The sequence below is a fragment of the Palaemon carinicauda genome, chromosome 11 (assembly GCF_036898095.1).
Source record: "Palaemon carinicauda isolate YSFRI2023 chromosome 11, ASM3689809v2, whole genome shotgun sequence".
NCBI lineage: Eukaryota > Metazoa > Arthropoda > Malacostraca > Decapoda > Palaemonidae > Palaemon > Palaemon carinicauda.
In genome coordinates this window covers 142,722,511-142,743,736 of record NC_090735.1, presented here as the reverse complement: position 1 = coordinate 142,743,736, position 21,226 = coordinate 142,722,511, and the positions used below count along the sequence as shown (strand labels likewise).

Below are 21,226 nucleotides of genomic sequence, written 5' to 3'. Positions count from 1 at the left end.
GACATCTTAAGTACATCCATATCTGTATTAACAATGTTTTGTTGTGCAAGTGATACTGTATCTGGTCGCAAAATTATCAACACTAGCCTTTCACAAATAACAGCAGGGTAATTTTACTAAAATAAGCAAAAATAACTAATGTTTTTTTTATACAAGTACAGTATTCATTCAAATGGGGGTTTGAGGAAAACAAAATAATTCAAAAAAGATTGTATTCTTTACCTTATTTTTCTATATATACACATGTGCTACACCTCAAAATGTTTTGATGAATGATAATGATAATGGTTTATAATGGCATGTAACATACACATGATCTACCATACACTCCTGTAACTATCATACACTGTAATTAATCATCTCAATTATTTTACAAGATAACAAAAAACCCATTTACAAGAGATTAACAAACAATCACCTACAAGGCAAATTCTTTACAAATTTGCTGGAATCTTCTATCGCTGGCACACCAGCTACGTACAGGACAGAAAATGCGCGCTCTTCATGTTAATAAATGAAACTGTTGCCCTAGTTTGTGCACTTTCACTCGCCTTTGAACTTAGCAAGTAAATCGGAATCCCTGAACAAGAAGTAATCTTTCTCTTCTAAAGTAACTTTAGTTCCACCAAATTCAGGAAGCATAACTTCATCGCCAACGGCAACAACTGGAGGAATAGTAGCTCCATTCTGAAAATAAGAAGAGAATAAACAATACACTAGTGTGTTGACAACAACCATTTCCTTTACCAAAGGCAACATATGCCACACAAAAATACAACTGCAAAACAATCTTAAATATCACAACTTTCATGTTAATGTTAAAATTCTCAAGATACTGAGAGAGAGAGATACAGTAATCACACATTTTTCAAGTAATATGTTATTTTCATTAGTAAAATAAATTTTTGAATATACTTACCCGGTGATCATATAGCTGTCAGCTCTGCTGCCCGACAGAAAAACCTAAGGACAAAATACGCCAGCGATCGCTATACAGGTGGGGGTGTACATCAACAGCGCCATCTGTCGAGCAGGTACTCAAGTACTCCATGTCAACACAGAACCAATTTTCTCCTCTGCCCACTGGGTCTCTATTGGGGAGGAAGGGAGGGTCCTTTAATTTATGATCACCGGGTAAGTATATTCAAAAATTTATTTTACTAATGAAAATAACATTTTTCAATATTAAACTTAGCCGGTGATCATATAGCTGATTCACACCCAGGGGGGGTGGGTAGAGACCAGCATTATGTGTTACATTAAGAGCTAAGTATTTTGTATTCCATTTTAGCAGTTATTCAAAATAACAAACATAAAATCAATAAGTACCTGGTAAGGAAGTCGACTTGAACAATTACTCTGCCTTTTTAAGTACGTCTTCCTTACTGAGCCTCGCGATCCTCATAGGATGCTGAGCGACTCCTAGGAGCTGAAGTATGAAGGGTTGCAACCCATACTAAAGGACTTCATCAAAACCTCTAATCTAGGCGCTTCTCAAGAAATGACTTTGACCACCCGCCAAATCAAGTAGGATGCGAAAGGCTTCTTAGCCTTCCGGACAACCCAAAAACAAAAATAAAACATTTCAAGAGAAAGATTAAAAAGGTTATGGAATTAGGGAATTGTAGTGGTTGAGCCCTCACCCACTACTGCACTCGTTGCTACGAATGGTCCCAGAGTGTAGCAGTTCTCGTAAAGAGACTGGACATTCTTAAGATAAAAAGACGCGAACACTGATTTGCTTTTCCAATAGGTTGCGTCGATAATACTTTGCAGAGATCTATTTTGTTTAAAGGCCACTGAAGTTGCGACAGCTCTAACTTCGTGTGTCCTTACCTTCAGCAAAGCTTGGTCTTCCTCATTCAGATGGGAATGAGCCTCTCGTAACAACAGTCTGATAAAATAGGATAAAGCATTCTTTGACATAGGCAAAGATGGATTCTCAACTGAACACCATAAAGCTTCAGACGGGCCTGTAAAGGTTTTTAAATAGAACTCAAGAGCTCTTACAGGACATAAGACTCTTTCTAGTTCATTTCCAACCATGCGATAAGTTTGGAAAATCGAACGATATTGGTCAAGGCCGAGAAGGCAGCTCGTGTTTGGCTAGAAAACCAAGTTGTAGAACATGTAGCCGTTTCGGATGAGAATCCGATGTTCTTGCTGAAGGCATGAATCTCACTGACTCTTTTAGCTGTGGCTAAGCATATCAGGAAAAGAGTCTTTAAGGTGAGATCTTTCAGGGAGGCTGATTGTTGCGGTTCGAACCTGTCTGACATAAGGAATCTTAGTACCACGTCTAAATTCCAACCAGGTGTAACCAAACGACGCTCCTTCGTGGTCTCAAAAGACTTAAGGAGGTCCTGTAGATCTTTACAGTATTGTTGGAAAGATCTAAGCCTCTGTGACGGAAGACTGATGCCAACGTGCTTCTGTAACCCTTGATAGTGGGAGCTGAAAGAGATCGTTCTTTCCTCAGATATAAGAGAAAGTCAGCTATTTGAGTTACAGAGGTACTGGTCGAGGATACGGATACTGACTTGCACCAGTTTCGGAAGATTTCCCACTTCGATTGGTAGACTCTAAGAGTGGATGTTCTCCTTGCTCTAGCAATCGCTCTGGCAGCCTCCTTCGAAAAGTCTCTAGCTCTCGAGAGTCTTTCGATAGTCTGAAGGCAGTCAGACGAAGAGCGTGGAGGCCTTGGTGTACCTTCTTTACGCGTGGCTGACGTAGAAGGTCCACCCTTAGGGGAAGAGTTCTGGGAACGTCTACTAGCCATCGAAGTACCTCGGTGAGCCATTCTCTCGCGGGCCAGAGGGAAGCAACTAGCGTCAACCTTGTCCCTTCGTGAGAGGCGAACTTCTGCAGTACCTTGTTGACAATCTTGAACGGAAGGAATGCATATAGATCTAGATGTGACCAATCTAGTAGAAAGGCATCTATATGAACTGCTGCTGGGTCCGGGATTGGTGAGCAAAATATTGGGAGCCTCTTGGTCATCGAGGTTGCGAAGAGATCTATGGTTGGCTGGCCCCAGGTGGCCCAAAGTCTCTTGCATACATCCTTGTGGAGGGTCCATTCTGTTGGAATTATTTGTCCCTTCCGACTGAGACAATCTGCCATGACATTCAAGTTGCCTTGGATGAACCTCGTTACTATTGAAATGTCTAGACCTTTTGACCAGGTGAGGAGGTCCCTTGCGATCTCGTACAATGTCAGAGAGTAGGTCCCTCCTTGCTTGGAGATGTACGCCAAAGCCGTGGTGTTGTCCGAGTTCACCTCCACCACTTTGCCTTGAAGGAGAGACCTGAAGCTTTTCCAGGTCAGACGTACTGCCAGTAGCTCCTTGCAGTTGAAATGCATTGTCCTTTGACTCGAGTTCCATAATCCCGAGCATTCCCTACCGTCTAATGTCGCACCCCAGCCTACGTCCGATGCGTCCTTGAAGAGAACGTGGTTGGTAGTCTGAACAGTCAGGGGAAGACCCTCTCTAAGGTTAATATAGTCCTTTCACCAAGTCAGACAAGACTTTAACTTTCCGGAAACCGGGATCAAGACCGCTTCTAGCGTCTTGTCCTTTTTCCAGTGAAAAGCTAGATGGTATAGAAGAGGACGGAGGTGTAGACTTCCTAGTGACACAAATTGATCCACGGATGACAGTGTCCCAATCAGACTCATCCACAGCCTGACTGGGCAGCGTTCCTTCTTCAGCATCTTCTGGATGGATAGCAGGGCTGGGGGCTGATCGTCTTGTTCAGCAACGTCCTCATCAGAGGGTTCCTCATCCGAAACTGATGAGGAAACGGCAACGGAGTGGGCAACGTCTGACTCGCTGAATCCGGTCGCACTGGTGGATGCATGACGGAGCCGGACGCAATATCATGGCACTGCTGCACAGTCTGTGAACTGTCAACAACCATGGATGCGCGAGGAAGTACAGCGTCAACCCGAAACTGTCTAGACTGCTGGGTTGTGCAGTCAACACCCTACCGGGTTGCTGAGGTTGACGCACTGCGTCACAACAAGTCACCTCTGCTGGTTGTTGAACGTCTTCCTAGTGACACACTGAACGTCAACAACCACCTCCGAGCATCGCTAAACGTCAACGTGCGACTGGCAACCCACACTGGGTCGCATCGGTGGAGGAACCACCTCAACTGGCAGACGCGAGTAGGATACCTCAGCGCAACAGGGCGCACAACCAACCGGTTGGAAGGTTGTTGGCCAGAAGGTTCTTCTCCGCATTTAAGTCCTCTATCAAGGACACAAGCTTGGACTGCATGTCTTGCAGCAAAGCCCATTAAGGGTCTACGGGAGCAGGTGTGGCAACAGACGGGGTTAGCGACTGAGGCGGAACCATTTACCATCCCTGGAAGCCTTGTTATGTGTGACATAATAGTACAGCAAAACTTCAAAGGCTCGACAAAAGCTGAGAAGTTGACCTGTAAACAACTTGGAGCGTCTCCTGGCTAGGCGCCAGGGCGAGACTACCAGAATTGAGAAGTCTATTTGGGCAGAGGCATGAACTTCCAAGCCGAGAACTTTTCTCGTGTCCTATCAGACTCTCGCTCTATAAGCCAGTTGAAAAGAAGGGAAATCAAAGGCTGTATCCCTAAAACTCCTCCTGGTGTAAAAACCAGTCGCCTAGCCAACGTAACGCTCTCTAGGAGAGCGAGAGAGCACTAGCTTAACAACAACGGCTTCGAAGTAGCTAGGCCTAGTGTAAGTTCTGACGTTTAGGCGAACGAGGAGCAGCAGTTACAAGATCCGGACGAAGATCCTTAAAAAAAAATCATCATGATTTAATTAAAGTCCATAGGAGGCTAAGCAGCTTAAGGCTCCTCTCCAAATGACAGAGTCCTCAAAGGAATATCAGTAGGAGGGAGAACAGCACTTTCTCATCTACAGGAACCTTGTCCGATAAAAACTAGGTTATCTCAGTGAGTCTCTCACTGGTGCATTAGTAGCAGACCAGAAGGCAACGTCATGTAACTGCTTGACAGTCTGTGAACTGTCAACAACTGAACTGTCAACCACAACAGGTGCGTGAGGACATACAGCACTGGTGCATTAGTAGCAGACCAGAAGGCAACGTCATGTAACTGTTTGATAGACTGTGAACTGTCAACAACTGAACTGTCAACCACAACGGGAGCGTGAGGACATACAGTGTTCACTCGAGACTGCTTTGACTGTCTATACTGAGCAGTCAAAACAACCCTAGAATGCGGAGGTTGACGCACCGCGTCAAAACACGGCAGCTTAACTCCACCCTCCTGTTGTTGTGGTAGCACACGAACGTCAACGGAGGGTTCCGTGCGTCTGTGAACGTCAGCATGCGTCTGGCAGGGTCGACTGCGCATGGGTGGAGGAGCTCTCACAGCTGGTGTGGGGGAGCAGGCAGCCTCAGCGTCTGCTGGGCGCACAACCGTGGTAGGTTGTAGGCTAACGGGTGCAGCGTCAACCTTCTCCGCACGATACTCCTGCATAACAGCAGCTAACTGAGTCTGCATAGACTGCAGCAAAGACCACTAGGGTCTACAACAGCTGGTGCGGCAACAGACGGAGTTACTGCCTGTTGCGGTACCGCTTTGCCTCTCTTAGGAGGTGAGCAGTCGTCGGAAGACTGCAGCGAGTCCGAACTGACCCAGTGGCTACAACTGGGCCGTTGGACTTGCGCGGAAGGGACCGACTTGCACTTAATAAGCTGCGAGACCTTGGTCCATGGTTTCTTACGAGAAACCTCTTCCGCAGACGAGAAGTAAATGGGCTCTCTCGTCTTTGTGTGGGTGGGGCGATCTTGGGTAGATACGCCCAAAACCACGGAGGGAAACGTCTGTTCGTTGATCAAGGCCTGACGAACCCATAAGTCGTTCGACATTACTTCTCCCCTGGGCTTGGGAGCTTGCAAGAGGTCCCGGACTAGGTGAACGACAGGCACGAACAGACGAACCCTCGGACGCAACACTGTAACACTTTGCGCATATCACTTTATCACTTCGATTTTCTGTTTTGCACTTATTTCACTGAAATCGAAACTTTTACTGATTTCTACCTGAAACACGCAATTCTACCCTTCATTAAAAGGTAGTAATTGCGAAAACAGTCGTATAATGCAGCTCATTAATACTAGCAAAAACAGAAAACATATAAGGATAAAGAATTCAGTGGCTGGGAAAGAGACTAAACACTAGTTCAATTAAACTACGTTAACAATCTCTCACCGCACATAGCCTGGGGACAAGAATAAAACCCTAGAAACGTTTTACCTTCTTCCCCGAACAGCGACTAGGGAGGAGAGTGACACGAGAACAACGTTACCCGCTTGAACGGAACGTTTTTTTTTTCCTCTCTCTCCCTCCGTCTCTATCTCTCTCTCTCTTTCTCTCTTGATTTCGCACCTGAGAGAAGAGCCCAATTATATATCGACAAAAAAACATGTTATATGGCTAAAGGAAAAAACTGAAAGGTTTTCCAAATAAAAAGTTCCTTTAATTTAGAATTTAAACTATTTAAGTTAAGAAAGAATGAACGAAACGTCAGAATCGATTTACTCTTACTGCAAAGTGAAACCGTGATACACTCTCTCTCTATCGTAACGATAGAGCGCATGTTGAACGTCCTGAACGTCAACAACTGCGTAGTCTAAAAAAAAAAACTAAACGTTAGTTCATCTTTGAAAACAGTACGAAGACTATCAAAGAAATTCTTTCATAAAACATTAAATTTAAAAAGTTTTAAATTCTTTAAAGGCTAAATACGATATAACGGGTTCAACGTTGATTAACTTCGGTTCCAAGTGAAGACCGCCTACTATCAGGAAAGGTCGCAAATAAACAAAACATAAAAATTTCTTTTATATGTTTATAATAAATGGAAAGTTAATCGAAGAGGCCTAATAAAGGCGGAGAGATATAAAATATATAGATCTATAACGTGTTAAGCAAAATTACTAAAAACCTAAACACACTTCCGTCTAAGGGAAGGGTCGGCCATTTAAAAGTGAAAGAGAGTCCATACTCTCTTAGTCACCATAATTAAATCTATCCAAAACGAGTTCAAGTTTTGAGATGAAGATAAAACCCCTGCATAGCGAAAGCTCAAAACTAGAATAGTGTACTTCACCAAATAGTTGTGAAAACAAATCCAGTTAGTAACAGCGTATTTTAGTAGGTCTTGCCAGTGGCACGACAGAGAGAAAATTGGTTCTGTGTTGACATGGAGTACTTGAGTACCTGCTCGACAGATGGCGCTGTTGATGTACACCCCCACCTGTATAGCGATCGCTGGCGTATTTTGTCCTTAGGTTTTTCTGTCGGGCAGCAGAGCTGACAGCTATATGATCACCGGCTAAGTTTAATATTGAAAATTGTATATTTCCCAACCAACTCTACAAACCTGAGTCCTTTAGTAAAGGAAAATAGATAACAGCAAAGCTGGAACACTATGGCTAAATATTATACAGTGACAAGGTGTAACAACAGGCAATTACCTATTGTTAGTGGAGAGGCAAATGGCCCGCCCTGACAATTCACTATGAACGAAGTCTGGGACGTTGCAACTCAAAGACCATCTTGTAATGGTGTTGCCAGACTACATTGAATCCCCCCCCCCCCCGGTTGAGAAGCATGGTAAAAAGACTACAGTACTGCGCATTAGTACGGATTAGCTACAAGCACAGTAACCTGGGCTTACCATACAAAGACCAAGTTCAGCTGCTGGAGAGGTCTTCCAATACTGTACCCCCAAGGAAAGCAAAGATTGAAAGAAAAAGCCAGCCATTCTTCCCTTTTACCCAAGTCCTATATGTATCCTCAGATCTCGACTCAAAGTACAGTCTCTATGAAGAACCAAGTAAAGTAACTTATTCCACCAGCTAAGCATCTACAACAGGTCCTAGAGTAAATCTAGCTTACATACTGTGGTAATGTCCCGCATGTAGTGGGTGGAGGTCACCTGATGCTTCCACAGCCCTGTTTGGGAGAACCTACATCACAGAGAAATTCCTCCTGAATGCCAGAGAAGTGCTTATACTTCTAACGTCAGGAGCTCTAACTAAAGATCCTTCCACAGAAGATGAAGAAAGAATTCGGAAATCGGTTCCATCTACAAGAATAAGAGGGTATTCCTGGAGATGATCATCTTGGTTCTCCCTGTGCTCATAAAAAAGGTGCTGTAGCCGAGATCTCGTGGCCTTAGTGTGTTTCAGATAGCACCTTAGAGCTCTCCCAGTAGACAATAAAAGCTTGGCCATGTCCCCAACACTCATAACTGAGATATAAATCTGGAATGTGGCATGGAAGGATTCAGAGTTTTCGCAATGAAAAGTGGAACAAGGAGAGAGAGAGAGAACTGCGTCCATCCCCATAAATGTGAGATGTTCCCATGCAGCTCATCAACACGATTAGCCAAGCTAAAGCGAGTAGGAAAACCATCTTCAGGCTGCGGTCTTTGTTCAAAGGTCACTTCAACGGTTCATAGGAAGGGCCCTTAGGGAAAAGTACTGTAACCCCTTTACCGTGTTTCAGGAAGGAGGGCTCACCTCAGCAGGAAGGCAGGTCTGCTCAAAGCTACTAGTAAGCATAGCAATTCCCTCCGATGAAGAAATATCTATTCCCTTTAGTCTAAAGACTTGTATCAATAACATGTGATACGCATATAACGCTCAAATAGAGCAGAGTTTCTCTTATGGAAATATTACAAAAAGTTGGTAACCAATGGTACAGAGGCTCTAACAGAAGACACCCCCCTAACAAAAGCTAGCCCACTTGACAAAGCAGACACCTGCTGAGGACTATCAAAGGTATCTAGATATTTGTTGCACTGTATCACAAGAATAGCCTTTCTCAAAAATGCAGATGCAGGGTAACATCCACGCATGAAGAAAAAGGGATCCCAAAGCATTGAGGGAAAATCCTTGTATGAGGCTGACGTGTTAGATTGGGGGGATGGGGGTTGGCGTAGGTAATTCAGTTGGTCTGTAAGAAGGTGCAGAAATCACAAATGTGTCTGTGACCACATTGAGGCTACTATTGTTAACAAATGGTGCCCTTTATTTAACTCAGGATTCTCCGAATTGGATAGTAGATGGGGAGCTTTTTGTTCAGCAATGTTGAAAAGAGGCCTATCACTGGGGAATCCCAAAGTTAGGATCTCCATTGCTACTAAACGACATAAAAGACCACTCTGACCTATCTACTTGGGTCTTCCTGCTCAACTTGCCTACTGCCACATTCCTTTTCCCATGGATGACGTGGGCTGAGTACGTTATCACATTCTCTGCTTACTCGAGAATCCTCATTGCCACATGGCACAGTTGCAAAGACATAGCAACTCCTTGTGTGTTGATGTAGGACACCATGGCAGTGACAATGCTCCTCTACACCATTGAGTAGGAACCTGCTGGAATAGGGCAAAACTTGTACAAAGAGGCTAACCTCATCTCCAAATTGTTCATGTGAGCCTGGCAATATCCTCCGTCCAGGATATCATGAATCAGCCTTGGTGGGGTCCACAACCCTCTCTGAAAGTGTCCAAGAAGAGAAGGAACTCAAGAGAATAAAGCAAGAGCGGGCATCTTATCAGTAGCAACTCAACGGGTGGTTGGTGCCCTGGCCAACCAATTACATATGGCACTATCCAAGACTTGAGAACAATGGTTTGATCTTAGCATGTTCTAGAAGAGCTGCTTACCATAGCCAAGTCTCTTCTACCCTTACCACAATTAAAATAACCACTACACAAATAGAGTTTAGTAGTCAACCCCTTACGCAAAGAAGAACTGTTTGGTGATAGTGTAAAATACATACATAAATGAGAATTCCCATGTTCAAGCCATTGGAAGTATGTTTCCAAGGGTCTACAACTCCATGAGTACAAAATACAATCCTTAAAGCTTATAGTAACATTCTTCCCAGTATTGCATATAGGGCATAGAAGTGAAAAAAAGACCACCACATAATCTATCCTCAGGTTTCCAAATTACACAACATTTTTTATATTTATAAATCAGCAAACACAGTAGCTACTTTAACAGTAATCACATTAAAGTCCATAGTGAGTAACTTCAATACTGTGCATAACCTGTATTATCATGTTACTGCTGATAAAATCAAAATACTGTACTTTATTTATGAAGTTAATTGGCAATCCATCTCTTGCTTGTCAGCTATCATAATGAATTACATCGTAACAAGAACTAACTTTTTAATGTATTTTGTTCCTCTTATATTTTCACAACCTTGCATTACTTGATAAAACTCCTTGAAAATAGTGTCTAAAACCACCTTAAACCATATATAGAAAATGTACGTACCTCTGATCTTGCACCTTCTCCAACAGCAACAACCTTCCCAATCAGAACCTTAGCAACAGACTTCTCAGGGATCAAGATACCGCTTGAAGTTTTGGTTATCGCTTCTGCCTTCTGAACCAATACACGGTCAAACAAAGGAATAAATCTTTTCAATGCACCAGCCTGAAAATCAGAAACAGTTCTATTAATACACAAGTTCTAAAAATTACCAGTCAAATCACATTTACATATTAGACCTCATCATTCGAACGTATACTAAAATAAGAAAGTACAGAAAGCACAGAAAATAAAATGTGAAAATAAGTGAACAAGAGAAGAAAGCAAAAATGATCACGATGATGTTTGTAAATAGTATTGGTACTCGAGCACACTATTCTAACTCATTTCTTCTTCTTCTTTTGATAAAGTTGTTATAGTGCTGTTTTCCCTGGAGGCCCTGGGCTTATACCACCATGCTTTTCTAACTAAGGTTGTAACTTAGCAAGTAATAATAATGATAATTGGAAGAAGAGATGGCATATGTGAACTTGACACCATGGAAGCAGTAATGATGATAAAAGATTAGGGTAGTTTGTAGCGCTACGGCCAAGCGTCCTAATTTGCTTATTATCGCTCCGACTGTTATCTTATATAAAATAAAAACGTTTGGAAATGGTCTACGGATCTTAAAAATGTGCTTAAACGCACACTTTTATGTTTTTTGCCGAAAACCCTAAATTACCTGAAAATTAGTGGCTCGAGTTCTTACTCCGGCCACGAATCTTCTCGCTCCCGTAGTATGTAAGGGGGGGGGGACAAAGCCCCATGCGTAAGGATACGGCTTTTAGCATAGGTTAGGTGGGTTTTTTAAGTTAGCTTCTCCCGCCAAAATCGTTTTTAGAGCAACGGCCACAGTTCAGAATATTCCAGTTTTCTACGAACTCGGTTTTAGAACGACGGCCACAGTCCACCCCACTTTATAATATTCCCATTTTCTATGAGTGAAAACGGATCTGGCCGTCACCCTACAAAGGCTCCAAAGATTATATATGGTATGATAAATTAGTTAAAATTAAGGTAGTATTGAAGTGTATTACAGGGCAATGTAACCTAGGAAAAAAATGCGCTCTCTTCGAAAATAACACTCGTTCTTTACCAAATTTAAATAAGAAAAGTTAAAAGAATTGATTTCAATTTACGTTATCCTTTTAGTCCCAAAACGATTTAAAAAGTCAATAAAACGATACAGCACTCTATGGGGGGGGGGGGGGTCACAACCCCATGGCAAGTAAGGAAGTGACAGTCTAAAGAGAGTAGGTAAGGAGATGACACTCCAAGAGTACGGCACTCTGGGATGATCGCAGCGCTCATTTAGGTAAGGAAACGAGTCTAAGAAAATAGGTAAGGATACGGCAAGAAGACAGATTCTAGGTTAGGTAGGGATGTTTAGTTGAACTGGTGTTTGTTTCATTTAATAAGAAATGCTTTTGTTGGCTGATAAATTATCTTTTTTTATAAGCTAAATAACTCTCTAGTACTAACGGTCCTAAAATATTTTTTTTACGTCTTTTAATACTTCCTTAGCAACCACAAAGTGCATACCTACATAAAGCTTACCAATAATTGCTTTGTTCTTGACACCACAATACCTAATGAGGTCATTTTCTTGCACACATTTCCTTAATTTACATAATTAGAAGTTATACAATGGCCTACGCGGCCCGGTTCTGTAAAACCCATGGTATAACCGGCTCTTCAAGTTCTCAGTAGGATAATCATTAAATAATAATATAGTTATACATTATCTACAAATTCCCTTACCGTAAAGCTGCTTGTTTTATATATACAATGGACAGATGGCAACGAAAGTAACTTTCACTCACCATTTTGTAAATATTCTCGACAGGAGCAATCAGACGGTCGGGTGTTTACAAAGTTCTGGAGCGGCGTCGTCTGCACCACATGGGATGGAACTCAGATGTGATTTTACGTAACTCATTTCTAATAAAATACTGAAATTTAAATATATTAAAATATCACAAATTTTATTTTGAGAATATTTATTTTCTCAATTTATAATTTATTTGCTGAATATTTTATATATATTGTATTATAGTATTCTATTTGAGATTAATTTGAAATGTAAGATCTCATCGTAGCTTCTAGAATAGGCCCTTTAGTGAGCATAGCGAGCAAGTCATTGAATAATGGCAGATATTTTCCATATCTAAACGTTACAAACTGTAAATGATAAAATATTGTTAGAATGAATATTTTCAAGATCTTCAAATTAATATTTCAAATGTTCATATAGATTAGATTACTCCAGAAAAGCCAACAACAAGTCATTGTTTCATCACATCAGAACTTTAAGCTCACTGAGTGTGATTATCTCGAAGCTCCCAACGACCAGCCGCCAGCGTCCGTGAGAACTCTGGATGCGAATCGTCTGCTTCTTTGCTGAAAGATCTTGTCCGGTTTACGTGTGTGTAGTTGTGTCTGATCCTTTCTCTGAATATATCCACTGAATTCAGCATCTCCAAGGTAAAATACTTAAGGCTTTTATGGAGTTTACTTGTCTTTTGAATAGTTTGTCATAATTTTCCTTCCATTATTGACTATTTGCGTATTTCCTTACCGGTTTGTTAATGCACATGGGGGAACTGCCTGCCAGTGTGATTCTCCTGCCGCGGTATGACAATATACATTTAAGGAAATGTAAATTTTATTAGGGTGTAAAACATGAGCTCAGAATTTTAAATTGTTTCACTAAACTGGTTCGTCAGCAGTTTATGTATTTGCCTGGTTGGAGATACTTTTAGCCTACCGGTAAGCTAAAAGCATAACCATACTGGTATCCAATAGGCTCCCCCGAAGACCACACAGTATTATTGATTATTTCTTATAGTTTAACTTGAAATATTAAAGCAAGAAAAATTTATTTGATTATTTCTCGTAGTTTAACTTGAAATATTAAGGCAAGTAAATAAGATTTATTGGTTCCTTTGTAGTTTATTACAGGACAATGTGTTTACCGATTTATCTACGGATAAAGTAGATTTTCATTTAAGTTTTAAATTCATTTAAATAGCTGTTTTCCTGATTATACAGTATTAAAAATTTTGCCATTATTTATTATAATTTACTCTCCTTTACATTTTCCATAACCTTATTTTGGTTACATAAGACCACTTTTATAATTCTTATATATTATTGATCACTTCTTTATGATTAATAACATTATATATTTTACACAATTTACCTTTTGTCTTATTTATGTTAGACCATTATCCTATTTGTATAGACCATTATCCTATTTGTATATTTTTCCAAAATACTCTCTCGAATTGTAATTTATTTATAAGGGCTACTACTGGTAACATGCTTAGGCATTAACATTAACAGTAGACTAGTGGCCAAGTATCTCTGATTTCAAAGGGAATTAGTATATTTATCTTGAAAAATTTTAACACTTTATTTTGGTCAAAGTCGTGTTACTGATATCACGTGCTTATTCTTCTTGTTCTTAATGAAGTACCCTGTAAAATATGCAGATTAGGGTGTAGCAGAAACTGTAGTAATCGCTCTGCCTTTAGTGGGTACACCAGTATGTTAATTGATATTTACATCTGACATAATCATCATCATCATCTATTGCTATTGCTGCCAAGGGCCTCGGTTCAATTTCGCTAGTCGTTTCTATTTACATCTACTTGCTTTTGAATATTGACTCTAAGGGACGCTGTTAGATTTCAGCAGTCGTCTCCATCTTTCTCTTTGAAATCTATATTTCGCCATTCATCATGTACTTCACGCTTCATAGTCCTCAGCTTAGCCATGTAGGCCTGGGTCTTCCAACTCTTCTAGTGTTTGTGGAGCCCAGTTGAAAGGTTGGTGAGCTAATCTCTTTGGAAGTGCAAAGAGCATGTCCAAACCATCTCCATCTTCCCCTCACCATGATCTTATCCATATATGGCACTCTACCAATCTCTTATAGTTTCATTCCTAACTCATACCACCATTCAACTCCTAGTATTCTTCTTAGAGCTTTGTTCTCAAATCCACAAAATCTGTTGGATATAGTTTCATCTTCGTACCATGACTCATGGTTACACAGTAATACTGATCTCACTAAACTGATATATAGCCTGATTTATATACGTAATATCAGGGCATTTGATATCCAAATTTTACTTAACCTAGCCATTTTCTGGTTTGCTTTTTTCAATCTTTCATTAAACTCAAATTCTAAGGATTCTGTAATAGAGATTATAGCTCCTAAATATTTAAATGATTACACTTCTTCAATCTTTTCTCCTTTCAATGATATTTCATCTTCATTATCTTGATGAGTTATCTATCCTGAATCTGCAAAAAAAAAAACACCCAAAGATTTAATTACATTGTCAGCCCTGTTACCTCCTATTCTGTCCCTCCGTTGGCAACACTGCTGGTTGAACCAGCTGTGTTCCCCGCTTTGTTGATGATTTTGAATTTCCATTTTTATTAGTCTAAAGAGCCTTCATTTTTAAGGAGTCTTGGTCCTTGTGTAACACCAGATACCTATTAGTGTTTATGTATTTTCATTGATTAGTAAATTTTAGTAAATGCTCTACATGTAACATTCTGCTATCACCCCCCATTGATCCGGTGAGGATCTGACCTTTTCTGTGGACCAGATAAGTTGCAGAGAGTATGACCTATGTGATAATTGTATTAATTGCAAAGGCAAGGTGTTATTTTGCTTTTCTGTGGTACTTGTGTCTAGCTATGTACTATAGCAAATGAGTGCTTTGTTCAACACTCAAGTCCTTATGAAAAGGGCTCAAGCAAAATATGTCTGCTCAGTGTTGAATTCCTTGTAATTTGGACTGGGTCTTTGGCTGCAGGACCCAGGTTTTTTTTTTTTTTTTTTTTTTTTCTCCCCTCCTCGAAGTGAGTTATTTAGACAAGTTCTTTCAATTTAAGTTTTCAAACTGACAAAATTTGAGTTTGCACTTACTAGGATTCTCTTTTAGCTCCTCCTCATGTACCTGTATACCCAAGATAAGGGTACGACAGATCCCCTGGTTTGTGAACTCCTGCATGACGTAGGTCTAAGGTTTATGCCGTCCGATCGGGTGCTTGGATAAGTAAGGGTGGAGGGCTTCTTGGGTGGTGATAACTTAGCCTTCAAGTCCATTTGTTAATCCTGTAAGAGTGCAAAAGAATACATAGATAAGGGCAGAGGGCTTCTAGGGTAGCCACTGTTGTAGTACAGGTAGACGTCAGGACTCAGCTTTGTGTGTTGGTGGTCTTGGGTCATAGTTTTTTCAATGGAAGTCTACAGTGATGTCAGGGCCAGGGGCGCAGAGCTGTTTGATTGTGCAGGGGTCTTTGCGAGACTCCTCCTCCTTTACCGAGGACATTGCCTGATTCAGTCGTTGTTTCCTTTCTCTGGTTAGGTTTTTTTTAGATCCCTCCTCCCCGTTGGTGCATCTCAGGAAAGTTTGCCATGAGGAGCCTTCCCATTCGTACGATCTTGTGTTCCCCTTGGTTCGAGGTTGACGTTGTAGGGGTCTAAATGTTTCTTTGCTTCCCCTTTTCTCCTCTTATGTTCTGCAGGGTTTGTTGTGATGGTAAATCCCTAAATGGGTGATCGACTGATATTTCCAAAAGTTTTCCACAATTTTTTTTTTTTTTTTTTTTTTCCTGGCTGCTGCTTCAGGACTTCTTTTCCTTGAGACATCAAGCTTTTTCTAAAGCTCTTCTGTTTGAGTCTTCACCACCCATTCCTCAGGGGACAGTATGGGTGTGGGTGCTGTTAACACTTTCTTTCCTTCGGTTCTTTTTTCTAGGAAGCATTGCCTTCCTTTGAATCTTCATTTCTGGAATGGGGTCTCAGCAGGGCTATTGGTTTTGTCCTGTGTCAGGAACCCCTCGTATAGACCCTTTCTTGGTCTCCTCCTTTCAGCTGATATAATTTGTTTGTCTCGGGACGCTTTTCTTTACATTGGCCTTTCGTCAGTCTTGGCACTTGTGACCGAAGTCTATTGTCGCTCTTTAAACCCGATGTTAAGGTATCCTTTTTCTTGGTCGTGGGACGGTCTCTTTTCAGTCGCTCGGGTACCTCATGTTTTAGTTCAACGCCTCAGATCTGCGAGGGGTTCTTTCATTTAGAGAGGAACTGTTCCTCTAAACCTTAGCATTTTGTCTGTAATTTCATGGCTGTCGACCAGTCTCAGTTGGACCCTGGGTCAATAGGTCTTCAAATTTTGGCGTCTCCAGACTAAAATTCTGTTCTAAGCCTTGTCAGTACAGTATTTAGGCATTTGCATGAACTTTCCTTGGGATTGTCCTGGACGCCTCTATTTTCAGGGCTTTTCTGTCCAGGACTTGGGTAGACAAGGTACTGAGTCAAGTGGGAGATTTTCCATCTTCAGAGTGGCTCCCTGTCGCCTTGTGGAGTCACTTCTTGGACACTAGTGGTCTCTGATCCAGTTGCTTCCAGGGGCCCTTCACAGGGTGAGTGTTTTCTTTGTCAGTCATGCTTTGTGTATGAGGAGACGTCGCTCCCTCTCCTCACTGCCAGGAGGATCTTCGGTTGTTGCAGACCATCCATCTTGGAGTGACAATGTGTCTGCTCAGTCCTTCCTGACATATTTTTCTGGTCAGACACTTCGGATCAAGGATGGGTTGTTCATCCGGGATCCAAGGTCGTTTTGGGCAGGTTCTCCGAGGGAGAGAGGGCCTTTTCTATGATCTGGAGAGAATTCTGGCCCGTTCACCTAGGTCTGTTACAGTTTCAGGACACTTTCGGGGTTGGCAGTGACAGTCTTCGTGGAGATACAACTGCCTGAGGAACCTTTGGGATGCTTTGTCAGTCTCTTGTCAGGAGGCTCGCACAATCTTGTGTTGGACTGAGGAGATAGGGACTTCTGTGGTTCTCCAGTTAGTTCTGGGTCGAAGCATCATCTTGACATGAACCGTGTGTCAGGCAATCTTGGATGATCTGTGGAGGATGTGGCCAGTAACAATCAATTTATTCACCCCCCCCCTGAACTTTCAGTGTCAGGTTTTCTTCTCTCTTCCAGGGCGGCCAAATTACTGGAACGACAGTGACTTGTGAAATTGGGAATATCTCCAGGCTTATGCTTTTCCTCAGTTCTCGTTGTTAAGGGCCATCCTTAAAATGGCTTGGGAAACCAGACAGTGGACGTTGAACCTTTGTCCTTAGAGGGATTGGTCTCCTGACCTACTTTAGGTTCTTGTGGAGCCTCCAATTTGGTTGACAGAGAACCGAACATTCAGACAGGCCTTTTCCACTGATTCCTTCAGGGGCTTCTCATGCTTAGCTGTCATGTCTGGAGGTTCTCCCAACTGGAGGGTTTATCTTTCAGGGTATTAAATTAGTTGGCAAGATGGATGGTCTCTTTCAGGGCATTTGATTTGCTAGATAAAAGTCCACTTGTCAAGTGTATCTGTTGAAGTGGTCAGTCTTTAGACATTAGTGCTTAGTGCTAAACCCAAGGTCATTTGTGTTCTAGGCCTTCCTCGTCTAAGATTGCCGATTTCTTTTCTCTTCAGCAGGACAGAGGTCTGTCTTTCCCCATGTATTAAAGGCTATTTTTCAGTGTTGGCTTATGTGTCTAAGGTGAGCGAGACTCCCTGAGATTTCTTGCTCTCAGGTCCTCGGGGATTTGGTTTGGTCCGTTTCCATCTCTCAATCTAGAGCTCAGATGTCTACCCCTTCGTCAGGCATACCAAGGATGCTCCAGCCCCTTTGGAGCTCTTAAAGGCATCTGGCAAGTGTGCGAGTGAGCTTCAGGCACTGTCAGCCTTGTTGCCAATGTCAGGAAAGGACCTGATTTTGACTTATCTACTAGAATTTGTCGCAAAGGAGGAAGCTCTGTCACATCTCATTCTCATGTCTTTTCACTTGAAGTCCATGGAGGACAAATTAGTACTTAAGCTGAAGCTCTCTCTTTCTCCTCTGAAATAGTTGGTTGAGTATGGTTACATTCTCTTCATAATGACTGAAGTCATCCTGGTCGCAACACCTTGATGATCCCCATTTGTTGGTGACCCTGGGAGCTGAAGCCAAGGCAGATCTGGAGTGTTGGTTGGGAGAGAAACTTGAGGAAAAGACTCTTGTTAAGTCCCTCCTCCGGTGTTTCATCTGTTCACAGATCCTTTGAAGAAGGGCTGGGGAGACCATCAGATGGTATCCGGAGTGTGTTCAGACCAGGATCATCAAAACTAGTGTTCTTGAGTTAAGGCTAATGAGGCTGGCTACAGCATTTTTACCCTTTTCTCGAAGGTCACTCGATGGTGTTGATGAGCGACAACACCGCCATGGTGTTCTACATTTGCAAACATAGAGGAACAATGTCCCATCAATTCAATAGCCCTAACAGCCCGATTCATACAAGTGTTGTAACTAGGCAACCCCACCGATTCATAATATAGCCTTCTCATCATGTTTGCCTAGTTATTCCATAATAATGGTTGATGCCCAACTCAGGACTATGAAGCAGGTAGTGTTCCAGTCTTTTTCCATGTTTGGTTCACCAGGTGTAACCAGTCGTGATTTTTCGTCCATATGGGAAGAATCATTGGCTCCTGGGTAAAGGTCCATCCAGTTGGAATGAGACTTACTCCGTCGTAAGGGAGTTCTTTACTCAAACTGGCCTGCCATCACCACCCCCAAATAAGTACTGGGTAGTACTAGCCGGCTGGCAAGTGAGGTGGCTACCTCCTTGCAGCCGGCCAGTGAATTACTGTCTATTTTGATTTTTTATTACACCTTGATACTTTTTAATTGCCATGTTCCAACTTTTGCTGTTTTCTTCCATCTCCTGAGTAGAGGACTAGGGTTTGTTTACAGTAAAGGACTAGTGTTTGTATACTTAGGAAAAATTCTAATAATTTTAATTTGTCATGTTAATGATACCTACCTGGATAATTTAGCTAGGCCCACGTGTGTCCTGTTGTCCAAGCGAGTACTGTATATAACCGGTTCAGTCGGCAATGTTGCCAACGGAGGATAAAATGGAAGGTAGTAGTTTTGGTAGGTTTTGAAGAATTAGGGCTACATAAGTTATCCAGGTAAGTATTACTGTAATATATGAAAAATCACTTTTGACTGTTGTTAGCTGTTGGGTAAGAATACTTTAGTGGATGTCTGCTGTTTCCACACATATTCAACAACCTGTCTTCTTCCAGTTACCCCCCAGCATGTTATATAGGTCCAACCATGAGATGTTTTTAAGTTTGTTGTGTACACCATAACTAAAAATATTTTTACTGTTCCAGAATGTACCGTGTAGCATCACTTTTGAGGGCACCAGTTGCCAGGAATGCTACAATGCATCTCATAAATCGACAGTATGCCAAAGATGTTAAGTTTGGCTCAGAAGTGCGTGCTCTCATGCTGCAAGGAGTAGATATTCTGACTGATGCTGTAGCAGTAACTATGGGCCCTAAGGTTTGTATCAATATGAAATCCATCAACATGCCAAGCTGTATTAATTGTTCAACTTTGAAAATAAAATCTGGTAAAACCTTGGAGTAATTTCTGGAATTAAAAAATTACTGTAATATGATTTCTTATTTATTAAGAATGCAATAAATTAAAGGTACGTATAGTAGTTCATCTGATGGCATTGTGTTCATACTGTAATTTCATGCAGTTGTTAGGAAAGAGTAAATTAGTACTGTATCATGATTGCCTTTAGGACTTCAGGAAAATGTTAAATATCAGAAGTTTTCCCTTTTTTCTCACCAGGGTCGTAATGTTATCATTGAACAAAGTTGGGGAAGCCCTAAGATCACAAAGGATGGTGTGACAGTGGCAAAGGCAGTGGAACTCAAGGATAAATTCCAGAATATTGGTGCAAAGCTTGTGCAAGATGTTGCAAATAACACCAATGAAGAGGCTGGAGATGGCACCACAACTGCCACAGTTTTAGCACGAACAATTGCCAAAGAAGGATTTGAGAGGATTAGTAAAGGTGCCAATCCAGTTGAAATTAGGTAAGTGCAATTTTTTGTTTTCTTTTGGGTCGTTTTCCCACATCGTAGATGCATATCTAGTAATTACCTAGTAAAATTACATAGTTCCTGTTCTATACTTATATACAGTACATAAGTTATCCCCAGTGTTGGAGTGGGGAATACTAAAGTCCTAGCGAGAATCAGACTACAAGCAGAAACCTAACTGAAAAGAAGTGTCACTATGTTAAATATTTAGTTCAGCACATGAATTATCTTGGTGAGATTTAATGCTCTTATAGCACCTTGATCTGTGCTCCTTAGGCATTACTTAGTATCATTGCTTTTAGCCATCTACTCTACCTCTCTTCCATGTTCCTTTTTTCAAGCTTGCATTTAACTTTTACTTTATAGCGCAACTGAGCAATTTTCTCCCCCAATTGCATTTGGATGCAGAATGGCTTAAATGCTGGGCCATATGAGTCAAATTCATAAATCTTTGCTAAGTTATGGTTTTGGAAGACTTGTACAATAGTGTAAATGGGTTTCTGACCAAGGTGTTAGTTTGGAATGAACAGAAGTGAGTTGTAGACATAGAAAAGTTTAAAGTATACTGCTCTGACATTATGGAGGAAGTTAGAAATACAGTATATTTTATGAAGGGTAATTTGTTGGGAAGAATTTACTTTGATGGCAGTACAGTAAAGCATAGTTGACTTTATGTAGATGGGAGAGGGGTTAGTTTCATATAAAGTCTAATTGGCTACTGTAGATTGTGTTTGGCGTCACCCTTTATTAAGATAATTAATTCTTAAGTCTGTGCACAGACTTCAGTACAAAATTAGGACCATGGCCGGCACTTTGAAACTGTCATCATCACTGTTACATTAATAAGTAAGGAACCTGAGATGAACTCAGGAGCCACAGACAGGGTTGATGTAGTTGAGGAATCTTTGTATT

The 21,226-nt window shown here is 41.4% G+C and overlaps 2 protein-coding genes across 2 annotated transcripts in view; one reads left to right on the top strand and one right to left on the bottom strand.

Moving 5' to 3' along the window:
- Positions 1-202: 202 nt before the first annotated feature.
- On the bottom strand, positions 203-12,306 carry LOC137650255 (10 kDa heat shock protein, mitochondrial-like). Its single transcript, XM_068383552.1, has 3 exons — positions 12,178-12,306; positions 10,316-10,477; positions 203-687 (listed from the first exon to the last, which is right to left on the bottom strand). The coding sequence occupies exons 1-3, from the start codon at positions 12,178-12,180 to the stop codon at positions 544-546; spliced, it is 309 nt and encodes a 102-aa protein (XP_068239653.1). The 5' UTR covers positions 12,181-12,306; the 3' UTR covers positions 203-543.
- Positions 12,307-12,677: 371 nt separating this feature from the next.
- The window catches only part of Hsp60A (Heat shock protein 60A), a 12,104-nt gene continuing 3,555 nt past the window's right edge, over positions 12,678-21,226 (top strand). Inside the window, exons 1-3 of the mRNA XM_068383551.1 lie at positions 12,678-12,838; positions 19,589-19,760; positions 20,061-20,308. Of these exons, the coding sequence (XP_068239652.1) occupies positions 19,590-19,760; positions 20,061-20,308 (419 nt within the window). The 5' untranslated portion in view covers positions 12,678-12,838; position 19,589. The remainder of the gene's footprint in view (positions 12,839-19,588; positions 19,761-20,060; positions 20,309-21,226) is intronic.